The sequence below is a fragment of the Macaca mulatta genome, chromosome 3, assembly GCF_049350105.2.
Source record: "Macaca mulatta isolate MMU2019108-1 chromosome 3, T2T-MMU8v2.0, whole genome shotgun sequence".
Taxonomy (NCBI): domain Eukaryota; kingdom Metazoa; phylum Chordata; class Mammalia; order Primates; family Cercopithecidae; genus Macaca; species Macaca mulatta.
The window spans coordinates 182754915-182780802 of record NC_133408.1 but is presented as its reverse complement, the minus strand read 5'-3'; the positions used below and the strand labels follow the sequence as shown (position 1 = coordinate 182780802).

Below are 25888 nucleotides of genomic sequence, written 5' to 3'. Positions count from 1 at the left end.
CAAACAAGTGTCTGATTCATTCCACAGCATGTGGTGTATTCCACAGCATGTGGATTGCGGTCCCCTGTGTTTTCCGGGAATGCTTTGCTCCATATAGAGGTTTTACTCTACTCATCACTGCAATTTGCACTCTGCTCCGTGGACACTTGAGGTCTGTGCTGTGTTCCCTGTAACTGGAAATGAGCTCTGAACTTGTCTTTTTCCCTTGGCTGCTCCTGGCCCTTGGTACCAGCTCCCAGGGTGTCCATAACCACTTGGGATAGAAGGTGAAAGTGGAATTTCAAATGGAAGCTTCCTTGGATCTTCGGTGACAAGCTTGGATGAGCTATGGACCCAACATGGGCCCTCTCAGAATTGCCAGGAGGAGGCTTTGACAGGTGCCAGATGTGCCATGGGGCCTGCCTCTCTCTGCTGCGTCCAGTGGGTGCAAGTCAGCCAACGTGTGGCCAGTGTGGCTGGATGGTGTCAAAAGCAAGCAAGTTTTATGAAAATGAATCAATCCTCAGTTAATCAAATGGGTGAATCCTGACCCTCTCTAGTTTCTTTCCCTGGTCAGAGTGGGGAGCTGGTGTTAGCTGTGGGATTCACTGTGGCGTCCTACGCCAAAGGCAGAGAAGATGAAAATAAAGTGGGCAGAGCTGGGCTTGATTCCCAAGTCGCAGTCTGGCTCCCGCTATGGTAGGCGGGACATCTCTCTAGCTGCTCACAGAGTTGGAACTAGGGAATTGAGGGAAGAGTTAGGGGGCCAGGGAGATTTACTTGAGTCTGATTTTCCAGGTGAATGAGAAGGGAGGGGTTGGTCCGGGGCTTGGTGCCAACACTTTCCTGGGAGAGGCATGTCATCACCAAAAGCATTTGACATTGTTTTATGTTAGCAATAAGATTCAGTTGGTCAGATTTTTTGGGCTGCCTTGAAGATGCTGACACATTTTTCTGTGCTGTGATTGTTCTGAAGGCAGAGTAGCTCCAACCATTGTGAGAACCCAAATAAAAATCAATACCCCCTCCTCAAAGAACACCGTTCTAAAACACTTTTCTCTGGAAAACAGTGCCCCCTTTCTCAGAAGCTGCTGCTGCTTTTTGGATTCCATCTCTTTGTATGTGCTAATCTGGGGTACCATGGAACACATTTTGGGAGCTGGGGGTTCTGCTAACCTTTAAGGGGGACATTTGTGTCTGATCTGAGATTGGAGGATGCTTTCCAGTGTGAAGGAGTGTGAGGGAGCAGGCACAGACACAGACAGTGAGAGCAGTGTCACTTTACTGGTATAGAGACTGCAGCGGGACAGAGGGTTTAGCTGTTGGCAGCTATCATGTCTTTAATCCAGTGCACATAGTTGTAGACCTTGGTGTAGTCTCCAGGCTTGTTCTTCTGGGCACAGCCATCGTCCCAGGAGACAACACCTTAGAGCTCTCCGTTGCAGGCCACAGGGCCACCATCATCAAGCTGGGGAGAAGAAGTGACAAGTTCTATGAAGAGAGAGATGGAGGAGGAATATAGCTACATTTACTCTGAATCTTAAAAGACCCCCTTCCAGCCAGCTCTGTGACTCCACATCCTTCTCAGGGTGTTGCATTCTCTGTTATTCCTAAATAGACAGCATGCAGCCCAAGGGAGCCTTCCTCATTTCTCCATGGGGGCACTGCAGGGAGCATCCTCTGCCCTGCTACCTTGGGAGTTCAAATCTTTTTCCCGGATGGGGCCTGGATATCAGTGGGAGCCTCAGCATGGGAAGGGGTCAAATCCCCTGGCAAGAATCCTTGTCTCCCTCAAGGAAGCCCATGCAAAACATATTGTCCTTAATCTTTCCCAGGTAACAGGCTTTACGCTTAGCCTGGGTCAGCACAGGAGTATCCAGGCACTGCAGCTCGTCTGGGTAGTCGGCTGTGAGGATCAGGAAGAGATCAAAGAAAGTCAAAATGTGGGTCAGGCCAGAGAAGGAGACAATCTAGGATGGAACATTAAAGAGGAACACTGTCCCTGGAGAGGACTCCAAAACATAAGTCCTGGAAAGGGATTCTGGCTTTTAGTTCCCAGAATGATCATTGTTGAGCCCAAGACATGATCATAGCAAGTTCTCCATTTGTCCTGTCTTTTGATTTTAGGAGCCACATCCTTTATACTTTGCATCTCTCTGGTGCCCAGTGCAGAGCCTGGGGGTAATGGGCATTAGAAATGTGTCTTAAGCCTGGAGGCCAGAGGATTCAAGTTAAGGGGCATAGTTTGTTTTGGAAATTGTGAGGATGGAGGGGAAGTAGAAGGACAAAGGTTCTCACTCACTGCCAGAGCTCAGAGTGTTTCCCCAGCCAGAGATGAGGCACACAGTGCCAGGAGCTGGAGGGGCAGTGGGCAAAGAGATGGTGGACACGTAGGCATTGATGATGGCAGGCCTGGAGAGCTTGATCAGCAGGATGTCATTGTCCAGAGTCCTCCAGTTGTATCTGGGGTGGCGGATGGTCTTGGCTGCATTGTTGAACTGTTCCAGTCCCCTGCAGGATTTTGATGTTGTGCTCTCCCAGTCTCACCTGGATGGGGCTGTTGGGCAGGGCAGGCATGGTGAAGACCTTCTCCCACAGCCGGGGCACCCATCCCACCTTCCCCAGGGTCCTCAAGTTCCCTGCTCATGGACAGATCTGGAGGCATGGGGTGGGATGTGTGGCCATATTGCATAGGCAGGAGAGGGATGTGGGTCAGTGCATGTGTGAGACCCAGGACCTTTCTGCTTCAGAGGTTGGTGGTAGTGAGGTGGGGAAGAGGCAAAGGGATCCCACCGGAGGCTGCTCCTCAACCTGCCTTCCCAGTCTCTTTTCCACAGTCTCCACAGTCACTAGCACTGTGGGCAAAAGGAGCTCCTTTAAGATTTCCCAGCATTCTTCACCCCAGGCCTTTGCTAACTGCGCACAGTGCCTGTTCCTCCCTCCCTTCTTGGCCTGGTGAACACCACCCTTCTGTGTAATCTAATCCAAGGATAGCCACAGCATTAGCATCTCCTGGAAACTTGTTAGAAATGTAAATTCTTTGTCCTTACCCCCACCTACTGATCAGAACCTTGGGGATGGGACCCAGTGATTTGTGCCTTAACAAGCCTGCAGGTGGTTCTGATGCATACTCAGGTTTGAGAGTTCTTGGTGTAGGCAGCGGTTCTCAGCTCTGTCTATATACTTTACAGTTACCAGAGGTAGAGTGTTAAAGACTCACTGATATTCACCCCCTCTTCCTGAAAATTTTGAGTTAATTGCCCTGAGATAGGACACAGGCATCAGTATTTTTAAAATCTCTTTCTTAGGTGGCTTTAATATGTGGCTACCCAGCAAAAGGTACTTGCCTGCTTTTCCCACTAGCTCTGACCACCCCAAGATCATCCCTGCCTGCTTTTATGACCACAACCCTTGCTGTTTCATGGATTTGTCTGGGTGTGAGAAGTTCCTGTCTTGTGTTCACTCTCTGCTCTGGACAGTCAGCTGCTGCCAACAAGTTTTCTTCTCTACCACCTCTCCCCTCCATCTTACCCAGCCTCAGTACTTCCCTGGGCTGAAGCCAAGCTCGCCCAGGCAGCCTGGCTGAGAGCTTTGCAGTCAGGGGCCCCACACTTATGGTTTATAGCAGTGATCTGCTGACACCACCCACTGTTTGTTAATGAGGGAGCCACTGCAGAAGTGGGAGCCAGAATTCAGGGACACCTGGTAGGGGAGAGAATTCTTCCCACAGGTGTAGCTCCCAATGATCTTGTCACCATCGTCAAAGGGGGCAGCAACTGGAGTGGAGACGGGAAGGGAGAAGGCAAGTCAGTAGCATGTTAGGGGTGGTGCTCCCAGCCTGCGGTTGCTTCCTGCTAATTAGAAAACCTTAACAAGTACAGTGAGGCTAGGCAAGGGAGGGAGCACTGCCACCCCTGGTGAGCATCACTGGATGTGTCTTTCAAGTCTCTGTGTCGCCAGGGCACGTAGCTAGGTACTGTGAAGGGGCTCAGATCTCTCCTCGGGTCACCAGGGTAAGGTCGCAAGGAATGTCCTCACAGTCCTTCCAGTGGGATAGGAGTTGGGATGTGGTTGTCTTACCCACTGAATGCCTGTCTCTTTTGTTCAGCACCTGTGTACTTCCCCTGGCTATTTGAGCCCTGCATTGTCAGGATACTTTGGAAAAGCTAGGAAAACCCCCTGGCTGCGTAGACCTGGCCATGACCAGCTTTCCCCATAGCTCCGATCTGTGCAGTCAGGGCAGAGTTGAGGGCAGCCCCAGGCTCACTTCGGCAGAACAAAGGTAGACGTTGTTATTGGCCAATAGGGCAGCAATTCTTAACCTTGGCTGTATGCCTGGAATAGTTAAAAATCACCTGGGAAGCTTAAAAGCCCGGAACACAAGCTGCACCCCAGACAAATGAAGTTAGAATGTCTAGAGCTGAGTCTCTGGCATGAGTAATTTTTCCACCTCCCCAGGTGCATTCGAGGTTAAGAGCAGGTATAGTGGTGCTATTCTGGTGCTGTTGGAGCCAAGCCTGAAGCCTTCTGCTTCATATCATGGGCCAGCCCCACCTGGCCTCCCTTCCCAGCTTCTCCAACTACAGCTCGGATATGGATGAATGACAGTGGTGGGAGTGAAATTAGGGAGAAGTTGAAACAATTGAGGCTTAAAAAGAGCCCAAGGAGGTTGGGAAGTAAAGATGCCAGATGGAGGAAATAGAATATCAGAGCATAGTCTAAAGAAAAGAGGTGGCAAGAATGGAAGGGTATGTGTCTGCTAGGAAAGGGTGTGGGTGGGGCCTGAGGCAGGGCATGGTACTCACTAGCAGCTCCCAAAGGTAAGGATCAGGAGTGGATTCGTGGTGGTAGAGTGTGCCTGACTGGTGGTGGAGGACCTGTCTTTACACCTCCCGAGGATCGGGAGAAGAGGTGTCTGTAAGGCGAGGGTCACCACTCCTCTAAGCACAAACAAACCTGCAGCTTTCCCCTTCCCAGGGTCTTGCATCAGTTCGGCTATGTTTGGCCACTCTGTGGGTTTGTGATTCACAGGTGATGAGGAAACTTGCCTTCTGAGAGCAGAGAGGGAGACCGGCTGTTTCCTGCAAGGATGCTGGGATGGGAAAGACAGGGGAAGCCAAGTCCCAGATCACAGAGCTGGGCTTTCTTAGGCCGAGGAGATGAGGGTTAGAAGGAGGGAGAATGGCCTGGCTGTTTAGGAATCTTTTCAACTATTGTGGATGTATTTAACACACTTAAGGAACTGCAAGCGTTGGTAACAAGCTTGGCTTTTCAGTGTCCTGCAGTCCCCATGAGAGGAGCAAAGTCTTATCTAAGGCTCATGCCTGTGAATATGGAGATGCTTCTCTCTAGTCAGTGTGTGGGAAGGTCAAATCCAAGACTTTGGAGAAAGAGAATTCCAACAATAAGGCATAAGGAGAAGGGAGACTCAGCATTCCTTAGGATTCTGGGCTCCCAGATGGCTCTCCTTCCTACCAAGGCTTAAGGATAGGAAGTGTTTCAAAGAAGGAGGGGGCCCAGGTTATGTAGGAGCTTTCTCGGTGCATCTGGAGGATGGAAATCGAATGGCACACTCCTCCCCTTCTTCAATGTGAAGACATTTGTCTTTCTCAGGTGCATCCTGTCACAGATTTTTTTTTTAGGCATCCTCACGGTTGCCCTGGCAACCTGCACTCAGGGTGATGCAAACTGACCCACCAGCTCGGGGCTGATATCCTGAACCAGAATGACATGGCCCCGATTGGATATCAGAGTTTGGACCATGGTAAATCTGGGTTACATTTTGATCTGAGAATCAGCAGTAGGTAGAGATTTTAGCACATGGTAAATGGGTCACATGTTGGGTTCAATGACAGAGATTTGGAGGGGCGGATCTAGAATTTTCTATCTTAGATGCAGTGAGATTATGCTGGGCTCAGTACAAAGTGAATCTTCCCAGACAATATCCTGAGTTGGGCCCTACCAAGGTTACTAAGACACAGTTGTGTAATTGACTGAGGCACAACGTGGCCAGAGCAGTGTGGAGATGGAGATGCTGTCTCCGCTCAAGTCTAATGATGTAAGGAAAGAAGGAGCTTCCTTATGAGGGTGCTTTCCCTTCTCAGCAACTCAGAGCTCAGGTTGGTGATGGGCAGGAGTGAGCAGAGTTCAAGTTTGAATTTTTGAAAGGTAAAAGAATCAGGGATGTTTTGGAGATGGTGAACAAAATGAGAAAAGATCAGAAACCTGGCAGTGAAATTGCATATGGCTAGGGGGCTAGAGGGAGGAAGCAAATGGAAACCACACAGAATTGGAAAAAATGCCAAAGTGGCATCTGTGGAGTTGAGAGGACACAGAGAGTACCTTCAGGTTCAGCTCCAGGAATGGCTGCTGAGCCAGCTTCCCCACAGCCAGGAGACCCACTGCTCAGAGATTCCCTCTCTACCCTGTACCCCCTCTAGTCACTGATGGGCTCATACCTGACACTGCTATCCTTAGATTGTGCATGGTGCCTGACTATTTTACAAGAGTTTTCACATAAGCAACAGTAGTGCATTGCTTTTCGTTTATGCTGAGTTTCGCACTCTAACTTCCCCAAAACATGCTAATTGTGATTTGTGCAGAGTAAAATTATTTCCATTTATAGAGGAAGACAATGAGATTCAGAAGGATTCTGTCTTGCCCAAGAATACAGACAGAGCTGATCATGAGGCCAACGGAAGCCATGGAGAGCGTTGTGAAGTATGGGAATTGCTGCAGGTGGCATCTAAAAGGAGATTCATTGAGGATCAAGGCAGAGGTCCCCAGAGGACAAACGGTACATTTGATTCCTTCCTGGTCTTTTCTTCCTAGCAGAAATAGATGATTCAATTCATCTTTCTCCTGGCACCTTGTCTCGGAGCCTTACCTTGCCACAGTTCAAGACCCATCCAGGCCATGACCGCCATGTAGATGACACACTTCTCTGCTCACGAATAACTGGATAAGCCTGAGGTAGCCGGGTTTCAGAGCATTGACAATATGGGTTTTTCCTGTGTTGTCCCTAAACACATTGTTTCATTTTGTCCCCTTGTCATGGGGTCTTCACAGAACTCCTACCTTGGAGGATAAGGAGAGACTCTTGCTCTAGCAACTGTCGACACCAGTGTGCACTAAATAGGGAGGTGAACCTTGGTAGAAGGTGGAAAAATTTTTTGGAAAAGGGGATTTTTGGATCTGTGCTTGTGGTTCTGACTCTCTGTCTGAAAGGGAACACCCAAGAATATGAGGATTTCTGTATCTAGAGCTTGAAAGCTAGCCTTCTCCAGTATTTTGTGCTCTTCATTAAATTATCACACTATAGTCTGAGGTCAGCTTTCTTCAAAAAGGAATGACCTTACAGGCAGAGAACATAGGTGGAGAATGTTACCTCATACTGTAGACTCAGATGTGTAGGATAGGTTCAGATCCAGCCGCCCAAGCTCAATTTGGAGGACATGCCAATCTTGGTACTGTTCATTCTGAACTATAGGTATCTTTGTCTACTTCTCCAAGACATCTTTCTGACTTGTGTTTAGTGCTTAGCACACCAAACCACTGTCCTTCAATTATGATAACAGTGAATCATTTCTGTGTGCTTACTATATACCACGTAACTTCCTATACAGCATGTAACTCATATAAGTTAAGAATGTTTTATTCATTTTGTCATCACAACCACCTATGGGATTGCCCATTTTACAGATGATCAAATGAGCTTTCTTCAGGTGAAGTGACTCTTGCATCTCCCAGAGCAGCAGCTCCCAGCCAGAGCCAGCCTTGCCTGCACTCACGACCTTGGCAAAGCAACCAGAGCTAGAAACAACCTTGAGAGAAGCTTTCAATGACTTTCAGCCATTTTGTCCCCCTTTTTTTTCTCTTCTCCTCTCCTACAATTTTCTCCATCTCCAGGTACATTTCGGGATGTGGATGCCTGTCCCCACACAAAAACACTTGGGATTCACTCCTGATACCTCAGTTCATCCTGATATCCAAACCTTTAAAGTCAGATCTCACCTACGTGTTTGGGTCAGAGAGAGGTGTGTTTTAAAATCCCAGAGGAAGGAGGCAGGGACTGTGCCCTCAGATGATTATTAGTGAAGTGGATTTATGCTTAATTTCAGTTTAAGAGAGTGTTGCTGTGTCTCTGCCTAGAGCAGGCAGCCCATTGTGGTCCTGGGTGAGAAGGGAAGCCCACAGGGACCCAGGGTTTGTCACCTGTGGCTGCCAGTGTCTTCAGAGGCAGAATTGAGCAAATCCCATGAAAGGATGGGCGCTGATGGGCAGTTGTATGGTCGGTTGCTACGGGGCTTGTTGATCTCTCAAATTCCAGGTGACAAGATCAATGCTTGCTTGAGGGGCCCCTTCCCAGCAGGCTCTGGTGGCTGCAAACTGGTTCAGGTGTGGAAGGTCATACCACTTTACCTTTGGTTTTTCTTTGAAAAACAAACAATGAAAGACGGATGAAAATAAGAATTCTACCAGTGGGCAGGCAGGAATTCTCTTCTGGAAAAGGGATGTTTGTGGCTCTTCCCCACATTCACCTTGAAAGAGCTTGGCTGCAGAGTGGCTACTATTAAAATATCAAAAAAACAGAAGATGCTGGTGAGGCTGCAGAGGAAAGGGAACGCTTATACACTGTTGGCCAGAGTGTAAATTAGTTCATGGAAGAATTAATACAGAAAGCAGTTTGAAAATTTCTGAAATAATTTAAAATAGAACTACCTTTCTATGCAGCAATTCCTTTACTGGGCATTTACCCAAAGGAAAATAATTGTTCTGCCAAAAAGACACATGCTGTTGCTTGTGCGTCACAGCACTATTCACAGTAGCAAAGCCGTGGAATGAACCTAGGGGGCCATCAGCATTAGACTGGATAAAGGAAATGTGGTACATATACACCGTGGAATACTATGCAGCCACGAAAAGAATGAAATCATGTCCTTTTCAGCAACATGGATTGATTTGGAGACCATAATCCTAAGGAAATTAACATACGAATAGAAATCAAATATCACATTCTCATGTATAAGTGGGAGCTGAGCATTGGGTACACATGGATATAAATATGGGAACCATAGACACTGCAACTACTAGAGGGAAGAGAGAAGGAGGGTGGAAAGGGTGAAAAACTACCTATTGGGTACTATGCTCATTGCCTGAGTGATGAGATCATTTGTGCCCCAAAGCTCAGCATCACACAATATACCCATGTAACAAACCTGCACATGTAGCCCCTGAATCTAAAATGAAAGTTGAAATTATTTTTTAAAAATGGAGCCTGGGCCTGGAGCAGTGGCTCACGCCTGTCCTCCCAGCACTTTGGATTACTTCAGGTCAGGAGTTCAAAACCAGCCTGGCCAACATAGTGAAATCCTGTCTCTACTAAAAATCTAAAACAAAACAAAACAAAACAAAAATTAGCTGTGCATGGTGGCTCACACCTGTAATCCCAGCTACTTGAGAGGCTGAATCTCTTGAACCTGGGAGGTGGAGGTTGTAGTGAGCAGAGACCATGCCACGGCACTGCAGTCTGGCTGTAGTTGAGCCAGGAGATGTTTTGTGTGAAGGCTGAGGTGGGGGCTCTTCGGAGCCTCTCTTAGCAGGAGGGCCTAATCCATGGCGGTGGACAGAGTTGCAGTTTTCTGCCTCTTTGTCCTTGGTCTGGACCCACAGGTGAACAGTACCAGCCTCGATCCCAAGCACAGGCTCTGCAGACCTTCACATCTCACAGTTCCATGTGAGCAAATGGACTGGGAAAGCTGTGTGGCCTGAGAAAAGGCAACCCCATGGCCTGGCTCTACACAGTATTTTGTCTTGGATTTTGAATAAGCATTTTTTTGCTTGTTAGGTGTTTTTGGTGGTGGTGGTGGTGGTTTATTTTACACTGACCACTTTGAAGAAATCCCATGGTTATCTATGATTTCTCTGCTGGCAACCCTTCTGATTGGGGTGACTCACTTTTCTCTGTAAAGAGTGTAAGTGGCCCAGGTAGGAGGTGGAAGCAGCTGTCTGGAGGCCATTGGGATCCTTATGTCTGTCTCTTGGCTTCAGGTAACCAGCTGGGCTTTGATAGGAATGATCTGAATGGAGACAGAAAACAGTGGAAACTAACACTCCTCACCCAGCCCTGTTTCTATGAAGTGTTTGGTTCCTTCCTTGACTCTTGAGTGATGATGATATTCAGGCGAGGCCTTGACATTATGGTAAGAAAGGGAAAAAATGTATATGTCTTTCTGTGTATCTATCTACTGGATGTATATCTCCAAAAGCAGACAAACCCAAGGCTTTAAGATGAACTAGGGTCTGCCTTTGGACTCCATGAAAACAAAATCCATGTTGAACAAAGTGATGTTTGTATGCAGTGAATTTCTGGGTGATCCGTGTGTATCTGTCCATTGTGTGTGAGCCCTGAGCCCTGTTTTCCTCTGAAGATAGTGAGTGGTAGCCGTCTCCTCACACGAACCACACATCTGGAACACTGATGGCCCTCTCAAGGTAATTGATCTGACACATTTACTGTTTACCAAACAAGTGTCTGATGCTTACTTGGGTATATTCCACAGCATGTGGACAGCAGTCCCCTGTGTTTGCCAGGAAAGCTGTGCTCCATGTAGAGGTTTTACTCTACTCATCACTGCAATTTGCACGCTGCTCCATGGACACTCGGAGGTCTGAGCTCTGTTTACTAACTAGAATTGTGTTCTGTACTTGTCTGTCTCCCTTGGCTCCTCCTGGCCGTTGGTACCAGCTCCCAGGGGTGTCCACAACTGCTTGGAACAGATGGTGAAGGTGGAATTTCAAAGAGAAACTTGCTTGGATCTTCAGTGACGAGCTTGGATGAGCTATGGCCCCAACATGGGCCCTCTCAGAATTGCCAGGAGGAGGCTTTGGCAGGTGCCACACATGCCGTGGGGCCTACCTCCCTCTGCTGCATCCAGTGGGTACAGACCAGTCAACATGTGGTCAGAGTGGCTGGATGGGGTCACGGCCCTCAGATGTCTTTCCAGCTACCTTTTTAAAAGATTCTCAAATAACTCACTTGAAGTGTTTCAATGGCAAGCAAGTTTTTTGAAAATGAATCCTTCCTCAGTTAATTGATCAAATGGGTGAATTCTGACCCTCTCTAGTTTCTTTCCCTGGTCAGAGTAGGGAGCTGGTGTTAGCTGTGGGATTCACTGTGGCGTCCTACCCCAAAGGCAAAGAAGACGAAAATAAAGTGTGCAGAGCTGGGCTTGATTCCCAAGTCGCAGTCTGGCTCCTACTATGGTAGGCTGGACATCTCTCTAGCCTGTTCACAGAGATGGAACTAGGGAATTGAGAGAAGAGTTAGGGGTCCAGGGAGATTTACTTGAGTCTGATTTTCCAGGTGAATGAGAAGGGCGGCTTGGTCCAGGGTTTGGTGCCAACACTTTCCTGGGAGAGGCATGTCATCACCAACAGCGTTTGTCATTATTGTTGTATGTTAGCAATAAGATTCAGCTGGTCAGATTTTTTGGGCCACCTCGAAGATGCTGACACATTTTCTGTGCTATGATTGTTTTGAAGGCAGAGTAGTGGTAACCACTGTGAGAACCCAAATAAAAATCAATGCCCCCCTAAAGACCACCTTCTGAAACACTCTTTCCTCTGGAAAACAGTGCCCTGCTTTCACCCAAGCTTCTTATTATTTTTGGATTCCATCTCTTTGTATGTGCTAATCTAGTGTACTATGGAACACATTTTGGGAGCTGGGGGCTCTGCTTATATTTAAGGGAGACAGCCCTGTCTGACCTGAGACTGGAGGATGCTTTCCAGTGTGGAGTGTGAGGCAGCAGGCACAGACACAGACAGTGAGAGAAGGGTCACTTTATTGGTATTGAGACTGCAGAGGGACCGGGGGCTTTAGCTGTTGGCTGCTATGGTGTCCCTAATCCAGTCCACATAGTTGTAGACCTTGGTGTAGACTCCAGGCCTATTCTTCCGGGCGCAGCCATAGCCCCAGGAGACAACTCCTTGGAGCTGTCCATTGCAGACCACAGGGCCACCAGAGTCACGCTGGGGAGAAGAAGGGACAAGTTGTATGAAGAGAGAGGTGGAGGAGGAATATAGTTACATTTACTCTGAACATTAAAAGATCCCTTTCCAGCCAGCTCTGTGGCTCCATGTCCTTCTCACGGTGGCCCATTCTCTGTTCTTCCTAAGCAGACAGTATGCAGCCCAAGGGAGCCTTCCTCAGTTCTCCATGGGGGCACGGCAGGGAGGCTCCTTAGCTTCCCACCTTGAGAGTTCAAATCTTTTTCCCGGGTGGGGCCTGGGTATTGGTGGGAGCCTCAGCATGGGAAGGGTTGTTCAAATCACCTGGCAGGAATCCTTGCCTCCCTCAAGGAAGCCCACGCAGAACATGTTGCTGGTAATCTTTCCAGGGTAGGAAGCTTCACACTTAGCCTGGGTCAGCACAGGAGCATCCAGGCACTGCAGCTCATCTGGGTAGTCGGCTGTGAGGATCAGGAAGAGATCAATAAAGTAGAAATGTGGGTCAGGCTTTAGAAGGAGACAATAATCTAGGATGGAACATTGAAGAGGAACACTGCCCTGGACAGGACTGCAAAACATAAGTCCTGGCAAGGGACTCTGGCTTTTAGTTCCCAACATGATCAGTGTTGAGCCCCTCCCAAGACGTGATTATAGCAAGTTCTCCATTTGTCTTGTCTTTTGATTTTAGGGGCCAAGTCCTTGAGACTTTGCATCTCTCTTGTGCGCAGTGCAGAGCCTGTGTGTAATGGTCACTGGAAATGTGTTTTAAGCCTGGAAGTGAGAGGATTCAAGGTAAATGGCATACTTTGTTCTGCAAATTGTGAGGATGGAGGGAAGTAGAAGGACAAAGGGTCCCACTCACCACCAAAGCTCAGAGTGTTGCCCCAGCCAGAGATGAGGCACTCAGTGCCAGCGGCTGCAAGGGCAGAGGGCAGAGAGATGGTGGACACACGGGCATTGATGATGGCAGGCGTGGAGAGTTTGACCAGCATGATGTCATTGTCCAGAGTCTCATTGTTGTATTTGGGGTGGCGGATGATCTTGGCTGCATGGATGAACTGCTCATTCCCCTCCAGGACTTTGATATTGTGCTCTCCCAGTCTCACCTGGATGCGGCTGATGGGCAGGGCAGGCATAGTGAAGACCTTATCCCACAGTCGGGGCACCCATCCCACCTTCTCCAGCATCCTCAAGCTCCCTGTTTATGGACAGGTCAGGAGGCATGTGTTGGGTGTGTAGCCATATCGCATGGGTAGGAGAGGGATGTGGGTCAGTATAGGTATGAGACCCAGGACCTTTCTGTTCCAGCTGTTGGTGGTAGTTGGTTGGGGAAGAGTCAAAGTGATCCCACCAGAGGCTGCTCCTCAACCCAGTCTCTTTCCCACAATCTCCATAGTCAATAGCACTATGGGCACAAGGAGCTACTTGACATTTTCCCAGCATTCTTCACCCCAGGTGTTTGCTAGTTGTGCACAGTGCCTGTTCCTCCCTCCCTTCTTGTCCTGGTGAGCACCACCCTTCTGTGTAATCTAATCCAAGGGTATCCATAGCATTAGCATCTCCTGGGAACTTGTTAGAAATGTAAATTCTTGGTTCTTACCCCCACCTACTGATCAGAACGTTGGGGATGGGACCCAGTGATTTGTGCCTTAACAAGCCTGCAGGTGGTTCTGACACATACTCAGGTTTGAGAGTTCTTGGTGTAGGCAGCAGTTCTCAGCTCTGTCTATATACTCTACAGTTACCAGAGGTAGAGTGTTAAAGACTCACTGATATTCACACCTTCTTCCTGGAAATTTTGAGTTAATTGCCCTGGGATAGGACATAGGCATCAGTATTTCTAAAAACTCTTTCTTAGGTGACTTTAATGTGTAGCTAACCAGCAAAAGTACTTGCCTGCTTTTCTCACTAGCTCAGTCCACTCCAAGATCATTCCTGCCTGCTTTTATGACCACAACCCTTGCTGTTTCATGGATTTGCCTGGGTGTGAGGGGTTCCTGTCTTGTGTTCACTCTCTGCTCTGGAGAGTCAGCTGCTGCCAACAAGTTTTCTTCTCTACCACCTCTCCCCTCCATCCTACCCAATCTCAGTACTTCCCTGGGCTGAAGCCAAGCTCGCCCAGGCAGCCTGGCTGAGAGCTTTGCAGTCAGGGGCCCCACACTTACGGCTTGTAGCAGTGAGCTGCTGACACCACCCACTGTTTGTTAATGAGGGAGCCACCGCAGAAGTGGGAGCCAGAATTCAGCGACACTTGGTAAGGGAGAGAATTCTCTTCACAGGTGTAGCCCCCAACGATCTTGTCATCATCGTCAAAGGAGGCAGCAACTGGAGTGGAGATGGAAAGGGAGAAGGCACCTTAGTGGCATATTAGGGGTGGTGCTCCTAGCCTGCGGTTGCTTCCTGCTAATTAGAAATACTTAACAAGCACAGTGAGGCTAGGCAAGGGAGGGAGCGCTGCCACCCCTGGTGAGCATCACTGGATGTGGCTCCCAAGTCTTTGTGTCTGCAGGGTATGTAGCTAGGTGCCCAGTGGGGGCTCAGATCTTTCCTGGGATAACCAGGCTGAGGTCTCAAGGAATGTCCTCACAGTGCTTCCAGTGGGATTGGAGTTGGGATGTGGTTGATCACCCACTGTGTGCTTCTCTGTTTTATTGATCACCTGTGCACTTCCTCTGGCAATTTGAGCCCTGGATTGTCAGGATACTTTCCCTAAGCTAGGAAAACCCCTTGGCTGTGTAGACCTGGCCATGACCAGCTTCCCTGTCAGCTCAGATATGTGCAGTCAGGGCAGAGGTGACAGCAGCCCCCAGGTTCACTTCGGAAGAACATAGGTAGATGTTGTTATTGGCCAATAGAACAGCAATTCTTAACCTTGGCTGCATGCCTGGAATGTTAAAAATCACCTAGGAAGCTAAAAGCTTAGTACACAGGCTACAGCCCCAGAAACATGAAGTTAGAACTTCTAGAGTTTAGTTTCTGGCATCAGTAATTTTTCAACCTCCCCAGGTGCATTCGAGGTTAAGAGCAGGTATAGTGGTGCTATTCTGGTGCTGTTGGAGCCAAGCCTGAAGACTGCTGCTTCATTTCATGGGCCAGCCCCACCTGGTCTCCCAGTTTTACCAACCACAGTGCAGATATGGATGAATGACAGTGGTGGGAGTGAAGTCAGGGAGAAGGTGAAACAGGTGAGGCTTAAAGAGAGCCCAAGGAGGATGGGAATTAGAGAAACCAGATGGAGGAAATACAATATCAGAGCACGTCAAAAGAGGAGAGGTAGCAAGAATGGAAGGGCCTGTGTCTGCCAGGAAGGATGGTGGGTGGGGCCTGAGAAGGGGCATGAAACTCACCAGTAGCTCCCACAAAGGCAAAGATCAGGAGTGGATTCATGGTGGTAGAGAGTGCCTGACTGGTGGTGGAAGGCCCATCTTTATACCTCCCGAGGATCGGAAGAGGAGGTGTCTGTGAGGTGAGGGTCACAGTACAGTTTCCTCGCAGTACAAACACACCTGCAGCTTTCCCCTTCCCAGGGTCTTGCATCAGCTCGGCTAAGTTTGGCCACTCTGTGGGTTTGTGATTCACAGGTGATAAGGAAACTTGCCTTCTGAGAGCAGAGAGGGAGACCGGCTGTTTCCTAAAAGGATGCTGGGATGGGGAAGACAGGGGAAGCCAAAGCCGGATCACACAGCTGGGCTTTCTTAGGCCAAGGAGATGAGGGTTAGAAGGAGGGAGAATGGCCTGGCTGTTTAAGAATCCTTTTAACTATTGGGGATGTATTTAATGTACTTAAGGAAGAGCAAGCGTTGGTAACAAGCTTGGCTTTTCAGTGTCCTGGAGCCCCAATGAGAGGAGCAAAGTCTTATCTAAGGCCTATTCCTGTGAACATGAAGATGCTTCTCTCCAGTCAGTGTGCGGGAAGGTCAAATCCAAGGCTTTGGGGAACGAGAATTCCAACACAAAGGGGTAAGGAGAAGGGAGACTCAACATTCTATACGATTCTGGGCTTCCAGGTGGTTCTCCTTCCTACTAAGGCTCAAGGATGGGAAGTGTTTCAAAGAAGCAGGGGGCACAGGGTAGGTAGGAGCTTACTCAGTACATTTGGAGGATGGAAAACCAATGGTGCACTCCTCCCCTTTTTCAATGTGAAGACATTTGTCTGTCTCATGTGCATCCTGTCATAGGTTCTTTTTATGTAACCTCACGGTGGCCCGGCAACCTGCACTCAGCATGATGCAAAGTGACCCACCTGTTCGGGGCTGACAGCATTCACCAGAATAACATGCCCCTGATCAGATGTCAGAGTTTGGACCATGGTAAACCTGGGTTATGATCTGATCTGAGAATGAGCAGTAGGTAGAGATATAAGCACATGGTAATTGGGTCACATATTGGGTTCAGTAACGAAGATGTGGAGGGGTGGGTCTAGAATTTTCTATTTTATATGCAGTGAGATTATGCTGGGCTCAGTACAAAGTGAATCTTCTCAGAGAATATCCTGATTTGGGCTCTACCAAGGCTACTAAGACACAGTTGTGTAATTGACTGAGACATAACCTGGCCAGAGCAGTGTGGAGATGGAGATGCTGTCTGCACTCAAGTCTAATGTTGTAAAGAAAGGAGGAGCTTCCTTATGAGTGTGCTTTCCCTTCTCAGCAACTCTGAGCTCAGGTTGGTGATGGGCAGGAATGAGCAGAGCTCAAGTTTGAATTCCTTGAAAGGTAAAGGAAACAGTTATGTTCTGGAGATGGTGAACAAAATGAGAAAACTCAGAAATTTGGTGGTGCAATTGAACATGGCCAGGGGACTAGAGGGAGGAAGCAAATGGAAACCAGAGACAATTGGAGAAAATGCCAAAGTGGAGCCCGTGGAGTTCAGAGGACACACAGAGAACCTCCGGGTTTAGCTCCTGGCATGGCCGCCAAGCCAGCTTCCCCACAGCCAGGAGATCCACTGCTCAGAGATACCCTCTCCACCTGTACCCCCTCTAAATGGTTTCCATTTGCTTCTTCCCTCTAGCCCCCGGCCCTGTCCAATTGCACCACCAAATTTCTGAGTCTCCCCATGACAAGGGGACAAAATGAAACAACATATTTAGGGACAACAAAGGAAAAGCCCATATTATCAATGCTCCAAAACCTGGCTACCTCAGGCTTGGCCAGTTATGCCTGACCAGAGAGGTGTGTCATCTACATGGCAGTCATGGCCTGGATGGGTCATAGAACTCCTGCCTTAGAGGATAGGGAGAGACTCTTGCTGTAGCAACTGTAGACACCAGTGTGCACTAAACACGGAGGTGAACCTTGGTAGAAGATGGAAAAAATTTTTGGAAAAGGAGGTTTTTGGATTAGTGCTTGTGGCTCTGACTCTGTGTCTGGAAAGTAACACCCATAAATATGAGGATTTTCTGTATCTAGAGCTTGAAGACTAGCCTTCTCCAGTATTTTGTGCTCTTCCTTAAATGATCACAGTACATTCTGAGGTCATCTTTCTTCAAAAAGGAATGACCTTGCAGGCAGAGAATGTAGCTGTAGGTGGAGACTGTTACCTCATACTGTAGACTCAGATGTGTAGGATAGGCTCAGATCCAGCTGCCCAAGCTCAATTTGGAGAACATGCCATTCTTGGTACTGTTCATTCTGAACTACAGATTTCTTTGTCTACTTCTCTAAGATACCTTTCTGTCTTGTGTTTAGTGCTTAGCACACCAAACCACTGTCCTTCAATTATGATAACAGTGAATCATATCTGTGTGCTTACTATATACCACATAACTTACTATACAGCAGGTAACTCATATAAGTTGAGAATGCTTTTTTCACTTTATCATCACAACCACCTTGGGATTTTACATTTTACAGATGATCAAATGATCATTTTACAGATGATCGAATGAGTTTTCTGGAGGTAAAGTGACACTTCCATCTCCCAAAGCAACAGCTCCCAGCCAGAGCCGGCCCTCCCTGCACTCAAGACCTTGGCACAGCAACCAGAGCTGGAAAGAACCATGAGAGAAGCTTTCAATGACTTTCAATCACTTTGTCCCCCATTTTTTGTCTTCTCTCCTGCATTTTTCTCCATCTCCAGGTACAGTTTGGGATGTGGATGCTTGTCCCAACACAAAAACACTTGGGGATTCATTCCTGATACCCCAATTCATCCTGATTTTCCTCCATTTAAAGTCAGACTCACCTACCTGTTTGGTCAGAGAGATGTGTGTTTTAAAATCCCCAAGGAAGGAGGCAGGGACTGTGCCCTCAGATGATTATTGGTGAAGGGAATTTATGCCTCATTTCAGTTTAAGAGAATGTTGTTGTGTCTCTGCCTAGGACAGGCAGCCCATTGTGGCCCTGGGTGATGAGGGAAGCCCACAGAGACCCAGGGTTTGTCACCTGTGGCTACCAGTGTCTGCAGAGCCAGAATTGAGCTAATCCTCTGAAAGGATGGGTGCTGATGGGCAGTTGTATGGTCGGTTGCTATCGGGCTTCTTGATCTCTCAAATTCCAGGTGACAAGATCAATGCATGCTTGAGGGACCCTTCCCAGCAGGGACTGGTGGCTACAAACTGGTTCAGGTGTGGAATGTCATACTACTTTACCTTTGGTTTTTCTATGAAAACCAAACAACGAAAGACAGATGAATTCAATAACTCTACCAGCGTGCAGGCAATAATTCTGTTCGAGAAAAGGGAGGTTTGTGGCTCTTCCCCACATTGGCCTTGAAAGAGCTTGGCTGCAGGGTGGCTATTATTAAAATGTCAAAAAAATGGAAGATGCTGTTGAGGCTGCAGAGGAAAGGGAACGTGTGTACACTGTTGGCCCGAGTGTAAATTAGTTCATGGAAAAAGTAATGCAGAAAGCACTTTGGAGATTTCTGAAATAATTTAAAACAGAACTGTGATTCCACCCAGCATTCCTTTACTGGGCATTTACTCAAAGGAAGATAATTGTTCTGCCAAAAAGAGTTGCTCTTGCATATCCGTAACAGCACTATTCACCGTAGCAAAGCCATGGAATCAACCTAGGTGGCCATCAGCGGTAGACTGGATAAAGGAAATGTGGTACATATACACTGTGGAATACTATGCAGCCATGAAAAGAATGAAATCATGTTATTTGCAGCAACATGGATGGAGGTGGAGACCATAATCCTAAGCAAATTAACATAGGAACAGAAAGCCAAATATCACATTCTCATCTATAAGAGCGAGCTGAGCATTGGGTGTACATGGGTATAAAGATGGGAAGAGTAGACATTGCAACTACTAGAGGGAAGAGAGAAGGAGGGTGGAAAGGGCTGAAAAACTACCTATTGGGTGCTATGCTCACTGCCTGAGTGATGAGATCATTTGTGCCCCAAACCTCAGCATCACACAATATACCCATGTAACAAACCTGCACATGTACCCCCTGAATCTAAAATAAAAGTAGAAATTATTATTTTTTTTAAATGGGTCCTGGGCCAGTAGCAGTAGCTCATGCCTGTAATCCCAACACTTTAGATTACTTGTGGTCAGGACAACAAAACCAACCTGGCCAACATGGTGAAACCTTGTTTCTACCAAGAATACAAAAAAAAAAAAAATTAGCTGGGCATGGTGGCAGGTGCCTGTAATCCTAGGTACTTGGGAGGCTGAATCACTTGAACCCAGGAGGCAGAGGCTGTAGTGAGGAGAGACGATGCCACGGCACTCCAGCCTGGCTGTGGTGATTCAGAAGGAGGTTTTGTGTGAAGGCTGAAATGGGGGCTCTTCAGAGCCTCTGTGGGAAGGACGGCATAAGCCATGGTGGTGGACAGAGTTGCAGCTTTCTGCTTCTTTGCCCTATTGTCTGGACCCACAGGTGAACAGTAGCAGCCTCGATCCCGACCACACACTCTGAAGACCTTCACATCTCATGGTTCCATGTGAGCAAATGGACTGGGAAAGCTGTGTGGCCTGAGAACATGCAACCACATGGCCTGCCTCTCACTCAGTATTTTGTCTTGGATTTTCAATAAGCATTTTTTTGCTTCTTAGGTGTTTTTGTTGGTAGTGGTAGTGGTTTATTTTACACTGAACACTTGGAAGAAATGCCATGGTTATCTGTGATTTTCATGCCCTGTTTCTGCTGACAACCCTTCTGAGTGGGGTGACTCACTCTCCTGTGTAAAGAGTCTATGTGGCCCAGGTAGGAGGTGGAAGCAGGCGTCTGGAGGCCATTGGTATACTTATGTCTGTCTCTTGGCTTCAGGTAACCAGCTGGGCTTTGATAGGAATGATCTGAATGGAGACAGAAAACAGTGGAAACTAACACTCCCCGCCCAGTCCTGCTTATATGAAGCATTTGGTTCTTCCCTTGACTCTTGAGTGATGATGACATTCAGACGGGATACTGACATTATGGTAAGAAAGGGAAAAAGTGTAAGTTTCTTCTCTATTTGACTACTGTATATATTTCTCCATAAGCCGACAAACTCAAGGCTGTAAGGTGAACTAGGGTCTGCGTTTGGATTCCATAAAAACCAAATCCGTGTTGAACAAACTAATGTTTTTATGCAGTGACTTTCTGGGTAAACCGTGTGTATCTGTCATTGTGTGTGAGCCCTGAGCCCTGTTTTCCTCTGAAGGTAGTAAGTGGTAGCCGTCTCCTCACATGAATCACATCTGGAGCACAGAGGCCCTCTTAAGGTAATTGATCTGACACATTTACTGTTTACCAAACACTGTCTGATGCATACTTGGGTGTATTCCACAGCACGTGGACTGTGGTCCCCTGTGTTTGCCAGGAATGCTATGCTCCATGTAGAGGTTTTACTCTACTCATCACTGCAGTTTGCACGCTCCTTCATGGACACTTGGAGACCTGTGCTCTGTTCCCTGTAACTGGAAGTGTGCTCTGAACTTGTCTGTCTCCCTTGGCTGTTCTTGGCCCTTGGTACCAGCTCCCTGGGGTGTCCACAAGCACTTGGGACAGAAGGTGAAGGTGGAATTTTAAAGAGAAGTTTGCTTGGATCTTCAGTGACAACCTTGACAAGCTATGGCCCGAATATGGGCCCTCTCAGAATTGTCAGGAGGAGGTTTTGCAGGTGCCACAGGTGCAACGGGCCCTGCCTCCCTCTGCTGCGTCCAGTGGGTGCAAGCCAGCCAATGTGTGGCCAGAGTGGCTGGACAGTGTCACAGCTTTCAGATGTCTTTCCTTCTACCTTTTTAAAAGAGTCCCAAATAACTCACTTGAAGTGTTTCAATGGCAAGCAAGTTTTATGAAAATGAATACTTCCTCAGTTAATTGACCAAATGGGTGAATTCTGACCCTCTCTAGTTTCTTTCCCTGGTCATAGTCATAGTGGGGAGATGGTGTTGGCTGTGGGATTCACTGCAGCGTCCTACCCCAAAGGCAAAGAAGATGAAAATGAAGAGTGCAGAGCTGGGCTTGATTCCCAAGTCACAGTCAGGCTCCCGCTATGGTAGGCGGGACATCTCTCTAGCTGCTCACAGAGATGGAACTAGGGAATTGAGGGAAGAGTTAGGGGCCAGGGAGATTTACTTGAGTCTGATTTTCCAGGTGAATGGGAAGGGGGGCTTTGTCCAGGGTTTGGTGCTGACACATTCTTGGTAGAGGCACGTCATCACCAATGGCATTTGTCGTTGTTGTATGTTAGCAATAAGATTCAGCTGGTCAGATGTTTTGGGCCACCTTGAAGATGCTGACACATTTTCTGTGCTGTGATTGTTCTGAAGGCAGAGTAGCTGTAACCACTGTGAGAAGCCCAAATAAAAATCAATACCCCCTGCCAAAGACCACCGTTCTGCAACACACTTTTCTCTAGAAAACAGTGCCCCCCTTTCTCCCAAGCTTCTTATTTTTGGATTCCATCTCTTTGTACGTGCTAATCTAGTGTACCATGGAACACATTTTGGGAGCCGGGGGCTCTGCCTACCTTTAAGGGGGACTGTCGTGTCTGACCTGAGATTGGAGGATGCTTTCCAATGTGAAGGCGTGTGTGAGGGAGTAGGCACAGACACAGTGAGAACAGGGTCATTTTATTGGTATAGAGACTGCAGAGGGACTGGGGGCTTTAGCTGTTCGCAGCTATGGTATTCTTAATCCAGGTCAAATAGTTGTAGACCTTGGTGTAGACTCCAGGCTTGTTCTTCTGGGCACAGCCATCGCCCCAGGAGACAATGCCTTGGAGCTGTCCGTTGGAGACAACAGGGCCACCAGAGTCACCCTAGGGTGAAGAAGGTACAAGTTGTATGGAGAGATGGAGGAGGAATATAGCTATATTTACTCTGAACCTTAAAAGACCCCTTTCCAGCCAGCTCTGTGGCTCCACGTCCTTCTCATGGTGGCCCATTCTCTGTTCTTCCTAAGCAGACAGCATGCAACCCAAGGGAGCCTTCCTCACTTCTCCCTGGGGGCACCGCAGGGAGCATCCTTAGCCCCACCACCTTGGGAGTTCAAATCTTTTTCTCGGGTGGGGCCTGGGTATCAGTGGGAGCCTCAGCATGGGAAGGGTTTTCCAAGTCACCTGGCAAGAATCCTTGCCTCCCTCAAGGAAGCCCGCACAGAACATGTTGCTGGTAATCCTTCCAGGGTAGGAGGCTTCACACTTAGCCTGGGTCAGCACAGGAGCTTCCAGGCACTGCAGCTCATCTGGGTAGTCGGCTGTGAGGATCAGGCAGAGATCAAAGAAAGTCAAAATGTGGGTCAGGCTTTAGAAGGAGACAATAATCTAGGATGGAACATTGAAGAGGAACATTGTCTCTGGGGAGGACTCCAAAACATAAGTCCTGGAAAGGGATTCTGGTTTTAGTTCCCAGAATGATCACTGTTGAACCCCTCTAAGACATGATCATAGCCAGTTCTCCATTTGTCCTGTCTTTTGATTTTAGGAGTCAAGTCCTTGAGACTTTGCATCCTCTGGTGCCCAGTACAGAGCCTGTGTGTGATGGGCGCTAGAAATGCGTCTTAACCCTGGAGACGAGAGGATTTAAGTTAAGGGGCATGCTTCATTCTGGAAATTGTGAGGATGGAGGGAAGTAGAAGGACAAAGGGTCCCACTCACCACCAGAGCTCAGAGTGTTTCCCCAGCCAGAGATGAGGCACTTGGCGCCAGCAGCTGGAGGGGCGGTGGGCAGAGAGATGGTGGACACGCGGGCATTGATGACGGCAGGTGAGGAGAGCTTGATCAGCAGGATGTCATTGTTCAGAGTATTCCTGTTATAACTGGGGTGGCGGATGATCTTGGCTGCATTGATGAACTGCTCAGTTCCCTCCACGACTTCGATGTTGTGCTCTCCCAGTCTCACCTGGATGCGGCTGATGGACAGGGAAGGCATGGGGAAGACCTTCTCTCACAGCCGGGGCACCCATCCCACCTTCCCCAGGGTCCTTAAGCTCCCTGCTCATGGACAGCTCTGGAGGGATCAGGTGGGCTGTGTAGCCATATCACATGGGCAGTAGAGGGATGTGGGTCAGTGCATGTGTGACACCCAGGACCTTTCTGCTTCAGAGGTTGGTGGTAGTGAGGTGGGGAAGAGGCAAAGGGATCCCAACGGAGGCTGCTCCTCAACCAGCCTTCGCAGTCTCTTTCCCACAATCTCCACAGTCACCAGCACTGTGGACACAAGGAGATCCTTGTAGTTTTCCCAGCATTCTTCACCCCAGGCCTTTGCTAACTGTGCACAGTGCCTGTTCCTCCCTCCCTTCTTGGCCTGGTGAGCACCACCCTTCTGTGTAATCTAATCCAAGGGTAGCCACAGCATTAGTATCTCCTGGGAACTTGTTAGAAATGTAAATTCTTGGGCCTTACCCCCACCTACTGATCAGAACCTTGGGGATGGGACCCAGTGATTTGTGCCTTAACAAGCCTGCAGGTGTTTCTGGTGCATACTCAGGTTTGAGAGTTCTTTGCCTAGGCAGAGTTTCTCAGCTCTGTCTATGCACTCTACAGTTACCAGAAGTAGACTCTTATATACTCAGATATTCACACCCTCTTTCTGAAAATTTTGAGTTAATTGCCCTGGGATGGGACAGAGGCATTAGTATTTTTGAACTCTTTCTTAGGTGGCTTTATTGTGTAGCTAACCAACAAAAGGTACTTGCCTGCTTTTCTCACTAGCTCTGACCACCCCAAGATCATCCCTGCCTGCTTTTATGACCACAACCCTTGCTGTTTCATGGATTTGCCTGGGTGTGAGAGGTTCCTGTCTTGTGTTCACTCTCTGCTCTGGAGAGTCAGCTGCTGCCAACAAGTTTTCTTCTCCACCACCTCTCCCCTCCATCTTACCCAGCCTCAGTATTTCTCTGGGCTGAAGCCATGCTCCACCAGGCAGCCTGGCTTGGAGCTTTGCCGTCAGGGGCCCCACACTTACGTCTTGTAGCAGTGACCTGCTGATACCACCCACTGGTTGTTAATGAGGGAGCCACCGCAGAAGTGGTAGCCAGAATTCAGGGACACCTGGTAGGGGAGAGAATTCTTCCCACAGGTGTAGCCCCCAACGATCTTGTCATCATCGTCAAAGGGGGCAGCAACTGGAGTGGAGACGGAGGGGAGAAGGCAAGTCAGTAGCATGTTAGGGGTGCTGCTCCCAGCCTGCAGTTGCTTCCTTCTAATTAGAAATGGTTCACAAGCACAGTGACGCTAGGCAAGGAAGGGAGCGCAGCCACCCATGGTGAGCATCACTGGATGTGTCTCCCAAGTCTCTGTGTCTCCAGGGCACGTTGCAAGGTACCCAGTGGGGCTCAGACCTCTCCTGGGGTCACTAGGCTGAGGTCGCAAGGAATGTCCTCACAATGCTTTCAGTGGGATAGGAGTTGGGATGTGATTGTCTCACCCACTGAGTGTTCTCTCTTTTATTCATGAGCTGTGTACTTTTCCTGGCTATTTGAGTCCTGGATTGTCAGGATACTTTGGCCAAGCTAGGATAACCCCCTGGCTGTGGAGAACTTGCCGTGACCAGCTTCCCCCATAGCTCAGATCTGTGCAGTTAGGGCCGCGTTTAGGGCAGCCCCCAGGTTCACTTCGACAGAACAAGGGTAGATGTTGTTATTGGCCAATAGTATAGCAATTCTTAACCTTGGCTGTATGCCTGGAAATATTAAGAATCACCTGGGATGCTTAAAAGCCCAGAACACAAGCTGCCCCCCCGACAAATGAAGTTAGAATGTCTAGAGCTGAGTCTCTGGCATGAGTAATTTTTCAACCTCCCCACGTGCATTCGAGGTTAAGAGCAGCTCTAGTGGTGCTATTGTGGTGCTGTAGGAGCCACGCCTGAAGCCTGCTGCTTCATTTCTTGGGCCAGCCCCACCTGACCTCCTTTCCTAGCTTTTCCAACCACAGCTCGGATATAGATGAACAACAGTGGTGGGAGTGAAATCAGGGAGAAGTTGAAACAGGAGAGCCTTAAAGAGAGCCCATACAGGATGGGAACTAGAGATGCCATATGGAGGAAATAGAATATCAGAGCACAGTCAAAAGGGGATAGGTAGCAAGAATGGAAGGGCATGTGTCTGCCAGGAGATGGTGTGCGTGGAGCCTAAGGCAGGGCATGATACTCACCAGCAGCTCCCACAAAGGTAAGGATCAGGAGTGGATTCATGGCAGTAGAAAGTGCCTGACTGGTGGTGGAGGACCCATCTTTATACCTCCCGAGGATTGGGAGAGGAGGTGTCTGTGAGGTGAAGGTCACCACTCCTCTCAGCACAAACACACCTGCAGCTTCCCAGGGTCTTGCATCAGCTCGGCTATGTTTGGCCACTCTGTGGGTTTGTGATTTAAAAGTGATAAGGAAACTTGCCTTCTGAGAGGAGAGAGGGTGATTGGCCGTTTCCTACAAGGATGGTGAGATGGGGAAGACAGGGAAAACCAAGCCCCGGATCACACAGCTGGGCTTTCTTAGGCCCAGGAGATGAGGCTTAGA

General features: G+C 48.4%; 2 protein-coding genes and 1 pseudogene across 2 annotated transcripts; all 3 read right to left on the bottom strand.

Annotated features, from left to right (window-relative positions):
* Positions 1 to 1169: 1169 nt before the first annotated feature.
* LOC106997701 (putative trypsin-6) lies at positions 1170 to 5598 on the bottom strand (annotated as a pseudogene).
* Positions 5599 to 11807: 6209 nt separating this feature from the next.
* Positions 11808 to 15486, bottom strand: LOC716882 (putative trypsin-6). The gene is made up of 5 exons (XM_001087821.5): positions 15339 to 15486; positions 14157 to 14316; positions 12854 to 13107; positions 12316 to 12452; positions 11808 to 12012 (listed from the first exon to the last, which is right to left on the bottom strand). The coding sequence occupies exons 1-5, from the start codon at positions 15376 to 15378 to the stop codon at positions 11860 to 11862; spliced, it is 744 nt and encodes a 247-aa protein (XP_001087821.3). The 5' UTR covers positions 15379 to 15486; the 3' UTR covers positions 11808 to 11859.
* Positions 15487 to 22041: 6555 nt separating this feature from the next.
* On the bottom strand, positions 22042 to 25567 carry PRSS1 (protease, serine, 1 (trypsin 1)). The gene is given in 5 exon segments (NM_001047121.1): positions 22042 to 22194; positions 22495 to 22631; positions 23032 to 23285; positions 24341 to 24500; positions 25528 to 25567. Coding segments are annotated over 5 exon segments (744 nt in total).
* Between the last annotated feature and the right edge of the window lie 321 nt (positions 25568 to 25888).

Coding starts and splice junctions, on each gene's coding strand:
- LOC716882 (XM_001087821.5), bottom strand. CDS start 15,378: ATGAATCCACTCCTGATCTTTGCCTTTGTGGGAGCTACTG. Junction 13,108..14,156: donor GCAGCTCACTGCTACAAGCC/GTAAGTGTGGGG, acceptor CCTGCCCATCAG/CCGCATCCAGGTGAGACTGG. Junction 12,013..12,315: donor GAGGCAAGGATTCCTGCCAG/GTGATTTGAACA, acceptor TCTTCTCCCCAG/CGTGACTCTGGTGGCCCTGT.